This window comes from Electrophorus electricus, chromosome 10 (genome assembly GCF_041902795.1).
Source record: "Electrophorus electricus isolate QZ-2024a chromosome 10, ASM4190279v1, whole genome shotgun sequence".
Taxonomy (NCBI): domain Eukaryota; kingdom Metazoa; phylum Chordata; class Actinopteri; order Gymnotiformes; family Gymnotidae; genus Electrophorus; species Electrophorus electricus.
In genome coordinates this window covers 26,689,876-26,708,726 of record NC_137506.1, presented here as the reverse complement: position 1 = coordinate 26,708,726, position 18,851 = coordinate 26,689,876, and the positions used below count along the sequence as shown (strand labels likewise).

The window sequence follows — 18,851 nt, the reverse complement described above, 5'->3', positions numbered from 1 at the left end:
AGAAATAGATGGGAGATGAAAAAAACACTGGAAAAAACCCATTAATTTATCACAAAGAGATCTCTTAGGCTGTCAAGCATGCATGTGTACATGTGGGTGGGTGTCTGCTCTGTCAGTGGATGAGAGACCACTCTAGGTGGGGCATAAGCCCTGAGGATGGGTTGGGGGGCTCCCCTCTATGTATGGATCAGTGATAATCCTCAATGTGACATCCTCAGCTGTGTCAATTATGCTAATCACACACACGCTCGTTACGCTGAGCCTTCATTACTGTCAGGCGCCAGCAGGACGAGTTTCACACCCCTGCAACGTGAAGCTGGCTCGACAAGAAGTGGCGGTGCCGGGATTAGTTGTGCTTTTTTAGTGAGCCATGACATGATCATCCTAGACAGGGGGAAGCCTGATCTCAGATCAGCCCCTCCACTGTGACCCCCGTACCATTTCGGTCATGTTCCAACAAGGATTACTGCATGGACCTGTTGAGCAGATCGCAGTCTCTTACATCCAGCATTTGGAATGCAGTTTTAGTTGGTCCCAAATGGCGTTGGTACACAGTGAAAGACAAGCCTCACTGCCACGTCCAACACCGCCCGCGCATACCCGCGCGGTGTCAGTGGGAGGGGCTTATATTTATTTCCTTCCAGAAGGAGGCATTTCCGGGCAATTGCACTGGACGCAGAGGGCAGTGCCTGTTGGTAAGAGCCAATAAAGAACTCTCATCCATGAACGGCCTTCAGCAAAGACACAGTCAATTACCTAATGTGAGGACTTTGGGGTTGCCGCGGTGATGGTGACAGTGCTGGGGAGGAGGGTGGGAGCGGGGGCCTGGGGGGCTTTCCCCCCTCATTTTGTTGTGGGTTTTTATTAAATTGCTGTCAGATTTGATAAATTTGTGACACATCGAGGATGGGGTGTCTTTTTTTTTCTCTCCCTGCTGAGTCATGCTCGGTACATATGGAGTTCCATGCATTTGCTATCCAGGAGGGCTTGCTGTGCGTTTCTTTGTGTGTGTGCGTGTGTGCGTATGTGTGTGTGCGCGCATGTGCATGTGCTGTCTGTGTACCTTTTTCCCCTGAAGCTTGCCCCTCTCCTCTTCTCGGAAGTGCTTGGTCCCATACTCACTCTGTTGATATGGAGAGGCTGTGTGGAGTAGAGCCTCGTACCTTCTGTTTTGTTGTGCATTGGTGAAAGGTAGAAACCTGTATGGCCAAGGACAGGAAGACACATCGATGCATCAAATAGAAATCAGCATATATATAATTCCAGTGCTTTCTGTCTATAAGAAAAGAAGATTAAATAGAAGGTGATAGCCGCAAAATGCCATTAGTGCCACATTGCTAGGGTTCCACTGTGAGTATGTTCCATTAACTGTCACAGTAGGAGTGTAATCTGATGCCTAAGTTGCAGCAATGCCCTCTGGTCCTAGCTAGCACAACGACTCGCAGCTAATGGCTCAAATCTCCCACCAAACAGCGGATATAATGCTTACACATCACCACATCCATTCATTCCTCCCATGAAACCGCAGTGTATTCCAGTCCAAATCGGAATGGCTTCTTAATCACTTGATTTCTTGCGGGTTGTTTCAGAGTCGCCCATGTGTTTGTTGGGCACTTGTTCAATGCAAATGACTGTTACTTAGGAAGAATGCCAGATGTTAATTACAGCGAGGTTGATTTTGTAAATTGCACCCAAGACACGTTGCCTGGAGGAAGATTTATCCGGCGCAGTACAAGAGGTGTCTGCATGAGCTTGCCTAAACGTCCTCTGGGCATTGGCTTGGCTCATCACAAAACAAACAAACAACCAACAATCCTGCAATCCTGGCACTTCCTGTGAGCCCATTCTACAATAAAAGAGCTTTTTAGTCCTGCCGCTTTTATATATATATATATATATATATGATGATCAGACAAGTGCAGAGGGAAATGTGTAAACCTTATTGCAATCAAAACAGAGAGATATGGACACTATAGTAATAATAGTTCCAACTGGCATAGGATGAGCCATATAAATAGTGAATGTGAACACTCTCCTGAAAGCACACTGTAAAACTTTGTGCAAATCTGTCACTGCCATATGAAAACTTTCTGCTGCTGGTAATCAGTGATGGGGGAGCAAATTTAGAAAAGAACAAAATATTGAATCATCTAAAGGAGCATCAGCATTCCTGTTATCTCTTCTCTATATTCCTTGAGGAAACAAACAAAACAATTAGATCAGCATTATAAAAAGCAGTACATAATTACAATAATCTAATAAAATAGGTAAATCAACTGTGGCTGAGGCTTTTAAAAAAAAAAGTTTGTGTCAAACTGTCACGGTACGGCCCCTCCTCCCAAACGTCTCACCGCGTGTGTGTGTGTGTGTGTGTTCGTCTGTATGGTCACGGCCTCCTTGTGTTTCACACCTGCTCCTCGTTGTGTATCATTCGTGCGTGTGTATATAAGTCTTTTGTCTAAATGTGAATATTGTCGATGTTTAACTGATAGCCTGCGTGCTACGTCTTCGTTGTGTTGAGTTGTGTAGAGTTGTGTTGTGTCGTAATAAACGTATGTTGCAGTTCTACGTGACTCATCCCCCCTTTCTTCTATGAGTCCTCAATGTCACAGAAACATCGACTGCCGAAGGACTGGATGAGAAACAAAAAGAGGAAGGGAAAGAAGGGAAGTGAACACCCCCCCCCACAGCCCTTGCAGGGAAGCCCCTCCGTGTTCTAGGGCACCCTGGTCCAGGTGAGCGTGGTCCAGGTGAGCATGGTCCAGGTGAGCGTGGTCCAGGTGAGCGTGGTCCAGGTGAGCGTGATCCAGGTGAGCGTGGTCCAGGTGAGCGTGGTCCAGGTGAGCATGGTCCAGGTGAGCGTGGTCCAGGTGAGCGTGGTCCAGGTGAGCGTGATCCAGGTCAGAACAGTGCAGGTACAGAAGCATGAGAGTCGTGCGGATCCACGTCTGGCTACCGGGACTGGTATAATGATTTCCAGTCCTCGGAGTCGAACTCCGTGGACTCCTCCCGGCCCCCAGAGACCTTCGCCCATCCTGGCCTCGCTCCACGGGTCCACAACGGGGCAGGAACCCACTGGATGATTTTGGGGGGGGCCCTGTGTATGGTCCAGGGACGGACTCTGCTGAGTCCTACGGAGACCAGCAAGACTATGAGAAACGGCACTCGGAGGCGGACTCTTTTGGGTCCTACGACCCCTACATGGACTTTAATGAGGGCTATGCTGAGTATGGAAAGAGAGGGGAATACAGCGACGTTAGCCTGCAGACGGACTTGGAGTTCAACCATGGGGAGGAGCCCGCAATGGAGGCGGTGGAGGTCCTTCATAGGGGCCCTCCCTCTGTCAGTGATGCTGAATCTGCAGACTTCCGGCGCGAGGAGCCTCCGGCACCTAAGAGACCACCCAAGGTTCCGCCATTCGGTGTGGGCTTCAGGGCCGTAGCCCAATAAACTGGCGCGTCGGGAGTCGCGCCGTTGAAGGAGGGGCTCTGTCACTCCTCCCAAACGTCTCCCCTTGTGTGTGTGTGTGTGTGTGTTCGTCTGTATGGCCACGCCCTCCTTGTGTTTCACACCTGCTCCTTGTTGTGTATCATTCGTGTGTGTGTATATAAGTCTTTTGTCTAAATGTGAATATTGTCGATGTTTAACTGATAGCCTGTGTGCTACGTCTTCTTTCTGTTGAGTTGTGTAGAGTTGTGTTGTGTCATAATAAACGTATGTTTCAGTTCTACGTGACTCGTCCCCGCATCCTGCTAGAACTCCTCAACGTCACACAAACACAGCACTGGCCCTTTAAATAATAGCCTGGTCTTGCAGACATCCGTCCCCACTAGAGACACCAGAGTCTCCTGCAAGACAGATTACAGAGCAACCCATGCTAATGTGCATGTGGGACGGACATCGCAGAGCAAAAATTAATGTGGCCCCAATGTCCCCAAATACACAATGCTTCTGCTGCTAGCCGGCTGTTTCACTTACAGCTTTCATAGCCTCTGAATTGCATTTTAATAGGCTAGTTTTTATTCATTCAGAGCCATTAAGGGAAGTTTGACTTCTCACAGGGGATCTTTTGGCAGTGTGGACCAGTACCCAGTGACAACACACCAGGCCGTCACCAAAGAGGAGGGAGGGAATGAGAGAGTGCGTTTGTTTTTCATGGCTTCTCACTAATGACTCTGCAGACTTGTCTTTCCATCAAGAGTGCAAAACCTGAAAACCAACTATATAAGCGCATATATTTAAATGTGTATCAATCGTTTGGTCAGGCATTCAACATGTACACTGGAACAGCAAGTAAAGACTCATTCTAGATGATTCAGAAGAACCAGCGATGTGAGAAGGATCTCCCTAGAATCTTCAGGTTTTCAGGTCTTTAACGCCATCAAAGAATCAAAGTCAAAATCCTTCAAATCCAAGCACTCACTCATCAATCATTGGCCATCTTTTATCTTCTGCCCTACACTAAAGTGTTCCAATGTGTTAACCCCCTCCCTGGTGCTATGTATATCACAGCCAGAGTGGCCTTCTTTTAACGGGGAAACTAAGCTGGTGAGAAAGAAAAACAGGAGTGGTAACTTTTAGGGGCGCTTTGAAACATTCCGGAAGAATCTAGTGAGAAAGGAGGGAGGCGAATGCCAGATCAAACAAGGCCTAATCATGCTTTGCCATGCCCTGGAGCCGCCACACGTATAATACGATTTGCACAGTAACTACCTCTCCTATTACAGGTTGTTTGGAGCGGTCTGTGTTAATGGGGTTAGCTAATTTACTGTTTAAAGTTGGCGCAAAAAAGGGGGCCATCCTGATTAATAAACTCTGCACACTATGCTTGTAATTAAAATAAATGGAAGGGCTTTCAAACTAAGATGCTACTGTTAAAGTAATGTTATTTAAAAAATGTTATTATGATAATTTGCTGTAATAATTATATGCTGCAGAGGAACGATAATAATGTTTCAGGAAGGATGTGGCACAGCAGAGGATGAGAGTGGTAGGACATTAACAGCTGATGAGGCTGCGTAAGGTTGTTTTGTTCACTAACCTGTTTAGACATGACCCCTTCTGAGTGTTTACCATCTGCTCTAAAGTTTCAGAGAGCAACACAGGAAGCTCTACTGTTGCCCGGTATCCCGGGATAAGGGCGAGATTTGAGAAAGACAACAAGCCTCCAGGCTGCATTCTCCATCCTAACTTCTGGAATGTGACTATCAAAGGCAGAGTGGTGTGCGTAGTCTGCTTCAACGTATTAAGATACACTTACATCTTGAATTGAGTTTAGTCTTGCAACACAGAAGTGTGTTGAAAACGAACTGGGCGTGACCCGACAAAAGTTCGAACCACTTCAGTGGTTAGAACTAAAGAGTCTTTGCCTATAAACAGTGCAGAGCCATGGGCTGTGTGTGCGTGTGCCCGTGCGCGTGACTCACGGCTGGTCGATGAGGCGAGTCCTCCACTCGTGACGACGGAGCTCCTCTCTGGCCTCCTCCAGGGCTGTGATGGATGTGGCTGTGCGCAGGCTGGGCTCCAGGGGCCGCTGGCGCTGCCACCACACCTCTACCGCTGGCCGGAAGGGCCCCTGACAGGGACGCAGAGGGATAAGGTGAATGTTTTATTGCCCGCGCCCGCCCGCCCTCGTTATTGATAGGGCCCTCGCACAGCCAACTGGCCCCGTCTGCCCCGGTGAGCGGCGGCACTCTTCCGTATGCCTGCTGCTCGGGGCGGGGGGGAGGGGGGCGATGCCCACGGCAGGCCTGCGATAAGCGTGATGAAGGCTTGAGAAAGGCTATGGGGGAGGCTTTTAGATCAGGCCTCAGCCTCAGCTGCCTAAAACAAGGCTCTGGAATAGGATGGCGATTACCATAACCCGCCATAACTCAGAGCGTGGGCGATTATGTACATGCTTTTGTTACATTTGGCTTTAAAACTGTGTTTGTTCATGTTTCAGTGCACTTATTTTTGTATCACATTAGTTGTAGATACTGACTAGAGTCAATGAAGTGTGAAAACCCAGGTGTGCTATGAAATGGCATGGAGGACTCTGTTACAATATCAGTACCAGATGGTCAGCAATCTTGCTTTGCTCAGGGACAGTGGACTTTCCTAGTGTCCAGCTCCCTGCTGGCTAAAGCTAGCACATACTGCACGGAGAAGAGTGCATTCTGTTCTGGTGGTTGTTGTGGTCGTTATTGCACTTTGTCCCTTAATGTGACCTTCAGACATTGTTGGTTTTAATTCATGCTAGTGCAAACGCTCCCTGCCCTTGATACTATCAAAACCGGATCAGCCATCCGCCGCTGACCAAGCCTCTTGCTTCCCCAAATGGCACACATAATCAATCTATCACTGGCCGATGCTTATCAGTGGGGGAAAGTTGCAATGAGAATGGGAGAGAGAGAGATGGCGAGAAAGAGGAAAGAATGAGGGTTGGGTGCCTCTGTTCTAGGCTGTTTGTGAGGGTAGAACGTAGATAAATAACGCATCTTCATCCAGTGCCTGAGAGGGCCGCCTTTGTCTTTTTCCCTCTTCGTTTAATTTCTTTTCTTTTTTTCCTTTAATGACTTCCCGCTAAACGGGCCCCGCTGGAGCTGGAGCCCAGGGTGAAGAACTCGGGCTCTAATAAAAAGAAATGACTCACGCCTCATTTCTGCTCACTTATGTTTTACATTAATAGAAACCAATAATAGGAACCAGTTACCATAAAAGTCATGGACCGTAAATAACACAAATGGCAAATACGTATCATCAAATTCCCTCTCGCAGCCGGACAAGATGACATGCTAGATTTGAAAGTACTTAAAGAAATTCTTTATCGGGAGTGCTTTTAAATGCCTCTGTATTCCCATGCTGAGAGCCCCTCGATGGGTTTCACTGACTAAAAGGAGCTGGAGTTGACAGGCAAGCTTATCACCAGTTATCTTTCTGTCTATATGCTTTGGTGCCATCCAGGGGAGAGGGGAGGCATGCTTAATGACATTATTCTTCTTTACGGCGACTTTTCAAAAACAGTCTCATGCTGGCAGTAAATCGGGGCTTTAATCGTTGTAATCTAGGAATCTCCTTTGATTATTGACATTGTAGTTTGCTATCTATTTGCATGTGTTTTATTAGCGCACTCGCAGCAGAGGAGCAGGCAAACACACTGCTCGCTTGTGTGCACACATCTGAATATAGAGTGGAAGGAGCTGAAGTACACACTTCAATCAAATAGTATAGAAGCTGTTAGGATTTTTGCAATAATTGAGCCATTCGAATCATCAGAACTCAATTTGTGTGGAGCATTTGTTAAAGGAAAACTCCAAACACACTCATGCAGCTGGGTAAATCAGTTTATGCTAACTGGACTCTCTAGATGAATCATCTTTTAACAAAGTTAGGTAGACTTGGCATAGAAAGGCAAAGGTAGCCAATAAGGTTTCACTGAACAATTTACAACATGTACAGATGACAAAATGACCTCACACAGTCAATTTCAAAATTCACTTTCATTTACCATGTGTAATCAGTATCATATATTTTGATTGTTGGATATTCTCTACATCTTATTTGCTGCCTGTGTTGTCCTCTTTTAAGTGACTATGAAGCAATATAATTTCACATGCTTTCACAAACTATTTGTCACAAGTGTAATTGTTAAGCGTTCTGTTGTTAGGTTACGTGAATCCACTGTATTTCTTTGGCTGATCTAATATGAGCTGGTAACATCCGTTTGCCATATGGACGTGCAGACGGCCACGTTTTTGCCCCGATCTTTGGCCCCTACCTGTGGCGTCTTGTGTATGGGTGGCAGTTTCTCTGGGCTGAGGAGAGCAGCAGAGGGCTGTTGGTTGGAAGGCCTGGCTTGTTTAGGTGGGGACCTGACACGCAGGGGTTTAACTCTCCTTAACCTCAGCTCCATCTCGCCTGGCTCTGGGCGGAACGGCGAGTTGAACACACCCGGACACTGGGCAGGGCACAAAAAGAAGGGCTGTTTGTATTATTCACCCTTTATTAGCATGGTTCTTTCAAGCTGAAGAACAGAGAGATGTGAAGATTAGTCATCGTCTGTTGTCCTCTTGTTGCATGTAAGGGTCTTTTAGATATTTTGATGATTTTTGTGTAGGTAGTTATATACATTATGTGCATAAAAGTGCCTTAAAAACATATTATGGGAGTTTTCTAAACACTGTATAAATATGTGTAATATGAACAAAACACAAACAGTACTTGGTACTAAATGATATCTGAATGTGCTTTTATGACTGGAGGAGCATGCACCTGCATCCTTCACGCCACACCCACCTTCAACAGGACCCTCGACAGGGCCCTCGACAGGCCCCTTGACAGGGCTGTCTCCATTTACAGACGTGCTTTTCTCTTCTCACTCTGTGACCACTTCCCTTAGTGTAGGTATCCATGCAAAACCTGCTCTAAAAATGCGGTTTTGTCGGAAAATGAACCCTGTTTTAATCACTCAACCTTGGAGAAACAATTACACTTGTCACCTCCCGTGAGCGGACCGATATCTATCACTTCTGCACTTGTCAAGTCTTCCAGATTGCAGGAGCTAACAGTTCTTATGGGCCGTTTCCATATAGCGGTTCAGCATTGCTTGAGGAAGACGGGCAGGCTGACCGGTATTCGCAGAAATACTTACACACACGAAGTTAACAGAAGAATTAATTATTTGAAACTGTGCCTTTCTACATGCTAATGCGTTCAACAGCTAATGAGGCTTTGTTAAGGAATCTTCCGGGGCCCCTGTAGCTTGGGGTATGGCATAGTGGGGGGTACACGGCAAACTCCCAACTTGCCTGAGACTTACAGGAAAAGAGCAATGATGTTGACCCTCGTACCGAGGAGCTATATCTATGTCAGCACAGCCACTTTTGTCCGGCAGAATTTTCTCTGGTTAACGATGAACTGTGGGAGACCCATCTATTTCTCGGAGACAAGGGCAGACTGTGGGAACAGAAGTTGCCCAGCACACACACACAGAGAAGGAGAACGAAGAGTGCGAGCAAGAGAGAGAGAGAGAGAGAGAGAGAGAGAGAGAGAGAGAGAGAGAGAGAGAGAGAGAGAGAGAGAGACAGACTGAGTGAGTGGGTATCCTTAAGATAGTTATGTCTTTCCTGCTCGGAGGAGTGGGTTTAAAGCCTGGGATTGAGGTGCGCAATTTAAACCCTTGACCTTTTCGGGAGCCGTTATCTGGGCTGAATAATGTGCATGTCTGTATGTGCTTTGTGCATCGTGCTTACAAATGCCTCTTTCAGGACGAGCGCTAATCAGCACAATCGCTTCATCCTCTGTAGGCTTACATGGCAGGATCAACGTAGCAAGAACACTGTGTGAAACTGAGAGAAATTTGACTAGAGCATTTAAAACATGCACTGACTGCGGAAGCAGTATGATCCCTGCTGCCACACCTGTCCCCGCACGATTCTCACCCTCCATCATGCCGTTTTCCCACATCTGTTCTCCATTAGCCATTAGCGGCTACGTATTATTTCTTGATTTGCGCCCACCGACTGCAGACAGCTGGCGACAGTGTCCTCTTGCCCTGGCTACTGCGGTGCGGCTGGCTCTCCGCATGCACTGACCTGGGCGAGGGTGCAGGCTGTGGGTGCCGGGCGATGGCGCAGGAGCCAGGTGAGGGACACGCTACGCCGTAACAGCCAGAAAGGCATGAAGGAGACGCCCGCAAAATGAAATATCTGCCTGCCCGCTAACGCTGCTGATTCAACAGTGACCGACACACTTCATCATAATTATCAAGCCGCGCCGCTGCCATAGGGATTTCCGAGGGTGGGGGGTGGAAGGTTCCATATATCCCCTACTCAGCGAATCAGTAGATGGGCAGTGTTAACAGGCTGTCAGAGTTTAGTGATTACCGAGATATTCTTCATTCGTCCGCTCAAAATAAACACGGCGGTTTGGCCGGGTGCAGCTTCTCGACCCCTCCACCCCCCACCGCTGTCACGGAGGCGTCACGTTCTCGTAGCGAGCGTCATGCGCTCGTTAACCTGACCACCTCGGTAAAATGCTGCCCCTTATCTGTACGGCGTGAGGCAGCAGCAGCTGATCTCACGCCAAAACTCTCCAACAGTGACAACATATTCCGCTGTACTTAAACAACGTCCATCACTCTGTGTACACCACCGCCCCCGGCAGAGCTGTAGCGGTTGAAGAGATTTCAGTGTGGTAAGTAAAGCAGGTGAGGGAGTGTGTGCGGCTTTGGGAGCCTGTGTGTGGGTGTGAGGCGCCGACCTGTTTGGTGCTGAGGAGGAAATGAAGGCGCTGCGCTTGAGCAGATTTCTCCTGCTCCTCTTTCTCCATGGCAGCTCGCGCTCTTTCTCTCCTCTGGTGTTCTGCTAACTCTTCTAGCTCGCTCCTGAAAACAGAGAAGCACACATTCGCTCCTTCTCAAACAGTTCTAAAAAACATCTAAAAATAAAAATAATACTTAACTAAATGAGACAAAATGTTCTGTTTTAATGTCCGTATCACCTTAGTGTAATCCTAATTATGTTTTTTTATATGTAAAATGGTTTGGAGTATGTACTGAATGATGATATATGAGATAATGAATATAATACAGAACAAAGAATGCCATATTTAACTTGAAATCAACTATTTAGACAATCAGAGAATCCTATACTAATGAATTAATGAATTTACATTTTTAAGTAGTCTTTATATTAACATTTCGTTTAACTGTTTTGCTCTGGATGTCAGAGAAAGCAGTTTGTTTTTGTCATGACACCTGTCAAACAGCTGTCCACTTTTCATTACTGTGCATCAACTTCTTTATTTGTAATTTGTACAACTGGATTATTTTTAAAACATTCATGTCACAGCTACTGCCAAACAAAAACTTCCTCAGAAGAATTTCTTTTCCACATTTCCACACCTTTCCTATGATAATAGACAGTAGACATACTGTACATGCAGTACAGAGAGCACACATGCTCGCTCACACACACACACACACACACACACACACACACACACACACACACACACACACACACACACACACACCCGTACTTGTCCTATAACAATATTTAGGAGAATAGTAGCTGTACACTATATACAGCACAGAGTGCATAGCTAAGCCGTTGAGCTGCTGTGATTTGTCCACAGCTGAGTTCAGTGAGAAAGGCAGCACTCCTTCATCATCCCCCTTCCTAAGCTCTTACTTTTCAGTTTCCACAGCACAAAAGACTCTATTAATTTCTCCTTTTACATACAGTTATGGAAACGAGTGTACTGACATTTAAAAATGAAATTCTGAAATGTAATGATCTGGGCTGACATGGTGTAGGTCTTGGCCCTGGCCCACTGAAAGGAGCTTACAGGAGGGCCTGAAGCTGCTTACCTGCCTAACAGTGTGGAGATCCAGTAAGGATCAGTTTGCTTTATCAGTTAGTGTTTCCCATATGTAATGTTATTTTCATAATACTAACTGGACCCCTGTGAACTTCCTGTCATTATTAGCAACAGTAACAATTTTGGTTGAAAAATTCCTTTAATTATGTTGCTATACAATGTTATTTACTGCTGCCACTCTTTTAACAGTGTAATGCAATAATGCAGAAGAATGAAATAAAGAAGTCATGGCTCAGCTTTCCTTTTGTCATGAAGTTACACTTTCTTTTTTCTTTTTGCTCTTGGTGCTAGACACTCTGTGACCTTTGCTGACCTATATCTCACACTTATTATTAATTGCACTATAGTGGACAAAAGCCAAACAGATTTGTAACCGTGGAGGGGATCTCGATCTGTGTCTGAGAGAGGGGATGGGGGGGACACATAAACCTCATTAGTGCTGATGGACCAGCGGGGAGACGCGGGTGCAGCTAACACAGATGACCTTTGGGTGTCCTTACACCACACACACACACACACACACACACACACACACACACACACACACACACACACACACACACACACACACACACATACACACACACACACACACAAACACATGCACACACCCTGCTCTAATGCTTGCTGGACAGGATGGACAGTTACCGTGGAACTAATTGCAGCTCTTACCACTTTTCTGTCTTTATTTTCGGTTTTCCTTTGGTTTACCTTTCAGTCGCTAAATGTTGGTGCTGTTGCCAATAGCTGTGTAGTTATGCACCGTAAAATGCATCCCGTTTAGATCTGGGTGGACTATAGGTCGGGCTGACACTATAGGCTATAGGCTGACACTTCTCAGTGAGACTACTCATTCTGAGTATGTCAACACTGTACTTAGCACTAAAATGCAGAAATTATGGTTTCAAACTTCAAGGCAGAAAATCTCCTTAACTATGTAATAAAATACACTGGTAATGACTGACTCACTAAAGTCATTGAATAGAAAACAAAGCTACACAAAAACAAATAAATAACCATATTATTCTCCAGTTTAGATGGCATTTTAAATATTTTGCCACAATTATTGCTGTAATGAGTGGTAAGCATATGCATACCATAGCTGTTTGAAGTGCTTTATTATTATGATAAAGTACTTGCCCTAAATACTCTGAAATGTTTACAATACATGAAGTAAGGAAAGCCTACAGTTATGAAGCCAGTTTTTCATACGTCCTTGAAAGGGATGTGAGGGTGGAGAAAGTAGCCTAACCACTAGGAGTCCATAAACCACCCCCACCCCCCCGCTTCCGAAGAGTTAAAGATTTGCCTTGCTAGAGCATTACAGAGAGACATTTATCTGATTATGGCAGTAATAATTACCCAGCTGTTTATTACAGATAGAGAAATAATTCATGCAGGAAACAGGCCATGGTAGCAATGACACTCCGCATTTAGGAAATGTGCAAGCGGCACACGTCTAATTACTCAAGCCCAGAGGAAGCCCTTATTAAGCGGCAGAAGTTTAAGTGTCTTCTTGACAAATGATAAATTGTTCTATTGCACAAACTCTTGCTGTGGAATTACTGCAGTGAACTCAGGTCTCCACCTCATTAAGATATGCAGGAGGGGACGGCTGAGGGTAGATGGGCGCAGCAGCGGGGCGACTCCTGTTGCCGGGCGGCAGCTAATGAAACCGCACGCATGGCTTTCTTTTGTTGTTGTTGTTGTTGTTGTTTTTTTTTGTTGCAGATTGAGATCCTTCACCGTTGGCAGGGAGAGAAGTGGGGAGCAGCAGGGGAGGGCGCTGCCCTGACGTGGGCAGATGCTGGCCTAATATCACTGGCATGCCGAGCCAGTCCACTCATGCTAAATGGGAACCATTAGTAAAATTCTGAATCATTTACTCAGTCACTGGGGCTGCATGGATTAGAGTCCTGGCATGGAGACCTTCTGAGGGGTTAGGGATCAGACCCGACACAGAACAGATTCTCCGAATCAAGAGACGTACACTGATGGATGTGATCTCAGAAGCACTACTGAGCAACAGTCAGGATTGAGAAGAGAAAGAGGAAAATGGTATCTTTGGTAGTTATGCCTTTTACTATTTTGTCGTGGAGAAGTAGATTTAAGAAGTAGGTTGTAGGTATGAATGTTTGGATTTTAGGTTTGCTGCTTAAAACATTGAAAACATTTGCTACAAAGTGCCATTTAATTTGTAGCTAGGTTTCTACTTTTCCTGTTCCTACAGGTAGCCTGCAACCAAATTCATGCATTTCCCCACTTTACTAAGCTGAATTATTTCCTATTTTCCTCATATATGAATAAATGCTTTTGCACATTCGAACAAGAATATGGACTGTATTTATCAAATAAGCACATCTTTGAACCTGTTTTTCTTTTATTTCCTAGGTATGAATTTCCGTTAAATTAATTATTAAACCTCAGTGCTTCATACACATTAAAGAAGTGACTCATAGGTGAGAAAGCCCATTAAAAGCAGGCAGCATCACTTAGGTGACGGAGTCTAGGGTAGGCTGAGTGTTGGTGCAGACTAAAGTTACTGATCCAAGGAGCACTTAACAAATTTACATGTCATTTTAGCCAAACCCTTAAGATATTTTCCAGCAAAATATATTGGCCACATTAAAATGTGACTTCAAATTTTCTCAAAAGTAAAAGATGGCATCTTTTTTGCCCCCAGAGCATGCATGTGTTATTAATGCAGGAGCTCACTGAAATCAGGGGCTAATTTTTTAATTTCATAACAACCCGCTTGTGAGTTACCCAGGGGCAGATAATGTTATACATGGCATGCCACTAATGTGCATGTTTTACAAATGCTACTTAATTTATGAAAATTAATTTACTATCTGGAAACCCACAGATTTAAATATTTGAAAACCTACTACATATCAGCACCAGCATAATTTGTGTTTTGTATGCTGTTATATTTGTTCATGTGTGTTTGACGGAAAATAAATATGATTTTGTCCAGACAATTACATTTAGTTAAAATTCATTTAGATATTTCCGACAATCCAAATGATTAAAAACAGAAAAACAGCATAAAATTTCATCTTAAAGACCTGAGTCATTTGAAACTTTCAAACCATTAGAAAAATGTAAACATTGTAGGTGTGATAAACTGCAAAAACTTATTTTTTATCCTGTATTTAATTTTTTTCTGTGATAAGAACCTTTTTCAGTGTAATGGCATATCACAAGATACAGAAAATATACAATAAATAAAAAATAGAGCAATAATATACAATAAATAAAAATAGAGCAATCTTTTGTGTGTTTTGTTCTCACCTGATTTGCTCATTCTTCTTTGCCAAGGCTTCCAAATACATCTTGCGTGCATAATAATTGTGAACATACTTCCTTATATAGTAGCCTCTCCATCTCTGCTGTATCTGTGCAGGAAATGTTTTTAAATGAATATCAGCTATTTTAATCAGCTTTTGACCCAGGATTACTAAAAAAGAACTGTTAAAAAGAAACACGTGTCCTGGGCAGCGTGCAGTGCAGAGTGGACAGATGTCCTTCAGACTAATTAGAAGATTAAAACAATAGCCAGGGAAAAATAATAATGCAAAAACAAAACAAAATGAGAATTGCCATTGATCAGCAGTCAATAGATAATTCTAAATAAAGTAATTGTGGGCTCAGAATCCAACTTCCCCGTGACCTTTTAGACAGGTAAAATCAATGATGCATATTGCGCAATTAGATCTAATACAAATCTGGGCAGCCTTGTAAACACTGGTTTCTATTAGTAGGCTAACATGTTGGCCTGTAGCAAAGAGTATGATAAAGACTTTGAAGGAATAAAAATGATGTTAAACTAGCAGAAAAGGCATTCATCATGCTGGCCCACATATCCAGTCTTAATCCAGTATTAATGAGCTCCATATACTATGGGTACCAGTTCTAGAAAAATGGCTAATTTTTGAACTCATACTTGCAATTCTCTTATTAATTTAGACTGGAAATCCTATAATTTCAAGAAGAAATTGTTCTTTATCGCAAGCCTCTGAAGAAAAGTCATGAGCAAAACAGATATTTAGAAAAATGTGTGTATTCCCATAGAATCAACATAATCTTAGTCCAGTTGTAGGAATCATTCCAGTACTTAACGGGCCAAGTATTGATTCACTTACTAATTAATTGACATCTAATATGAATATAGTAGCTGTACCATGATAACATGATTAGTGTGCATTTAAATATTATTCGAGACATTGAGCCAATTAAAATAACAAAACAGCTGAGTTGAAAAAGACCACAGAGTTTCAATTTGATTTTCTACATGCCTATTCTGGGTTTGAAATTAATCCTTCCATTTTCACAATTGCCCCGTGTTTCTTCCTCATACATTTTTACATTCCTGCATCTTCCTGGACATCACACCCTATCTTTTACTGGAACTGTAAAACACGCTTGCTGTGAGGAAAGGCTTCTGCTATTGTCTGAGTAGTCACAGGAGCTCTGCTCTCCCACTCTATGACCCCTAAAGAGTGTAACAGAACTGGGCAGAGAGCACGGGCATTGGACACTGTGGTGGTCGTATAAATCTTTACTCATTCCTGATCTCCACTAAAGTCCAAACATCACAGCCATAGCATTGCTCAATAATCTATGACATTCTTCCATAAACTATGACATTTTTTAAGACTTGTAAAAGATTTTCCCTTCAGGGAAAAATGCAATGTAGGATTGTAAAACTACAATGTCAGTGCATATCTCTTGCCCTATAAGTGCCAAAGCATCACTCACAATGGGAACCACTTGATTCATTGTTCCTGAAATACATCATGCTGAATTGATGAACCCATAAGCATTAAGAAAAAGTCACGGCGCCACTGATATGTATGATGGTGTCCTAACTGCGCTACAGCTGGGAAGGGGTGGAGATTTTTCCATTTTGCAGAGAAAGAAAGATCTGCAAGTGTCACCTGGCTAATTTGTCAAAAACGTCATCGCAGTTCTGAACTAAAATGTGTTTTCTCCCTTAACCTTAGCAAACTGCAAGGCAGTCTGTTTGCAGATTTTATTCTGATTCATTACAAACTTGGGAGCAAGTGTCTTTTCACTCGGTAAACAGTCAAATAAATATTTACCTTGACAGCCATCTCATTGTAGAAATTCATCTTCATAAGAAAATATGCAGTCTGTGTGGAGAGAGGGATATAACATTACATTACAGTGACTGAGCCAAGGCTTTCTGATCTGTTCTCAACATGCAAGAGAGAAACCTGCTTTATACATAATACATAATGAGTCATGGAGACCTGGCTGAGAGAGATAGGATGGAGAGGTAAGTCAGATTTCTTATTGAAGGGACATAGCTGTTCTTAATACATAATGCAGACATGGCTGGGAAAATCCATGGCAGTCAACCTGGGAACTAATGGAGATATATGGCAAAATGCTCAACGCAGTGTTTGATAATCGATAGTGCTCCACTGGGAGTAAACTGACTAACCATAGCGTAGAATATTCACCACATGCAAGGGTATGATTTATTTACTGTGGGCATTATTGAGGAAGAACTTTTGTAGCACTGCAGATTTGTTACATAATTTCAAGATATGCACTGTATGGTAGTTCAAAGAATAAAACAAGTAGCAAGAAATAGAACAGCAAACTAACACCTAAACAACAGTTCTTTATGTGTGTGTGTGTGTGTGTGTGTGTGTGTGTGTGTCCGTGTGTGTGTATGTGTGTGTATGTGTGTGTGTGTGTGTGTGTGTGTGTGTGTGTGTATGTGTGTGTAAAATAATACTCTATCAGGGGACAGTAGATGTAAGAAGCTCCAAAAAATTTAAGGAGGACTAGGGTTAGAGTTTCACCATCAGTTTCTAATATGCTGTAATGATAAATGGTGCACTGGGGTGATAAATGAGGTCTGAGTGAGACTGCTGTAAAAGGCCACGACAGAGAAGGTTAAAGACACAAACTATTAGAAACAACATCTTAGACCTAAAGCTATGGAATGACAGACAGAAGAGGAGTAAGAGCACTAAAGTGCCGTTTCCTTTTAACATGTAGGCATCCCGTGGCGAATCAATAAGGATTGTCAAATTACAAACCTACTTCAGCTGTAAGTCATGCCACGCCTGTAAATGCAGAATGTTAATGAGTGTAATCATAACATAATCAATATTACACATCTCGCCAGCTTACCTTTACCCTCTGCCTGAAGTGCTTCCGTGCGGTGAAGCCCCGCCATGTTTTCTGTATTACTGTCGCCTTCCTGTGTAGATGGCTGTGGCAGTATTTCCAAGTTAGCTACATTCCATTATGACATTAAGAGTACTGTGCAAAAGATGAGCAACTCCACAGTGAAGCACGGGATGAGAGCATTTTAGGGTACATTTAGAAGTCTTTCTCCTGAGGATCCTGAATGGCTGGTGTTTCTTAGACAACTCTACATTTGCATTCATCATAAAAAAACTCCCCTCTAAATGCATGTCTATGGCGATTTTGAACTCAACACGGCCATTGGCTTCAAAAAGACCATTTATAACCCCAGAAAATCAATGCGTATATGAGGCTGGTGGTAACCCAGAAGCTGCACTTAAGGGGCTAAGATTGTGCCTAATTAACCACTTAACATACTGATCAATTAACTAAAGTAATCTAAATTAACCTACTGTCGGGAAGTTTGTCTGCTGACCGCCCAGAAATATATTGAGGTTAAATGCTGGAGCACCTAGTGTCTAAAGACTAAAATAGACATGATTTAGTGTTCCAAGGCCACATAAAAATGTATCTCGGGACAGGAATTGTCCCCAGCACTTTAAGCTCATGGAAGGCTACGATGGAACCTCTGCACTTGATCAGTTACATGGACAATAGACCACGTTTACCTTTTATGACCAGAGTCCTATCAAGCCTATGTATAACTTAATTTATAATTTGCCCAGTGAATCGCTCTTACCTCAGGTAGGCACGCACCTGGCAGCCTCTGAACCAGCGTTGAATTTGGATTGCTGCAGCGTTCTCTCGCTGTCTGTTCTCTTCTGCAATCCTATGATAGACAGAGCTCAAGCTTGAGTTGGTTCATTGGGAAAAATGGACCCATTGTACTTTTCCTCCCTTCATTCGTTATCACATAACGTCGAAGACACGCACAGAATCGAAGGTAACTGCTGACCTAGCTAAACAAAAGCGAATATTCTTTTATAAGATGTCATGATTTGGGGTCGTTGGATTACCTGTTTCTGATAAAAAATTGCTCTTTTATATGATCAACCCGTGTGTTCAACTTCACCAGCCGAGCCATAGCCGCATGTTTACATGTATCCATGGCAACAAGAAGAACTTTCGGCTGGAGTACGTGTACCGCTGGGCTGTGTAGCTCAATAGGCTAGACCGGTGCACTTTTATCTTACGACTTTTAAATTGATAGCAAATGTCTGTTTCACCGTACCCAAACTAATAAAAAATTTTTTTAAATCTATCTACATACTGGAGCGAGCTCTGTTGATCAACTGATA

The 18,851-nt window shown here is 43.7% G+C and overlaps 1 protein-coding gene across 1 annotated transcript in view; it reads right to left on the bottom strand.

Moving 5' to 3' along the window:
* The window catches only part of spata17 (spermatogenesis associated 17), a 28,316-nt gene extending 9,669 nt beyond the window's left edge, over window positions 1–18,647 (bottom strand). Inside the window, exons 1-9 of the mRNA XM_027014066.3 lie at window positions 18,570–18,647; window positions 18,293–18,382; window positions 17,536–17,617; window positions 16,470–16,520; window positions 14,659–14,762; window positions 10,243–10,366; window positions 7,760–7,939; window positions 5,427–5,575; window positions 1,064–1,199 (exon numbers count right to left, since the gene is read on the bottom strand). Of these exons, the coding sequence (XP_026869867.3) occupies window positions 1,064–1,199; window positions 5,427–5,575; window positions 7,760–7,939; window positions 10,243–10,366; window positions 14,659–14,762; window positions 16,470–16,520; window positions 17,536–17,617; window positions 18,293–18,382; window positions 18,570–18,637 (984 nt within the window). The 5' untranslated portion in view covers window positions 18,638–18,647. The remainder of the gene's footprint in view (window positions 1–1,063; window positions 1,200–5,426; window positions 5,576–7,759; window positions 7,940–10,242; window positions 10,367–14,658; window positions 14,763–16,469; window positions 16,521–17,535; window positions 17,618–18,292; window positions 18,383–18,569) is intronic.
* Window positions 18,648–18,851: the final 204 nt, after the last annotated feature.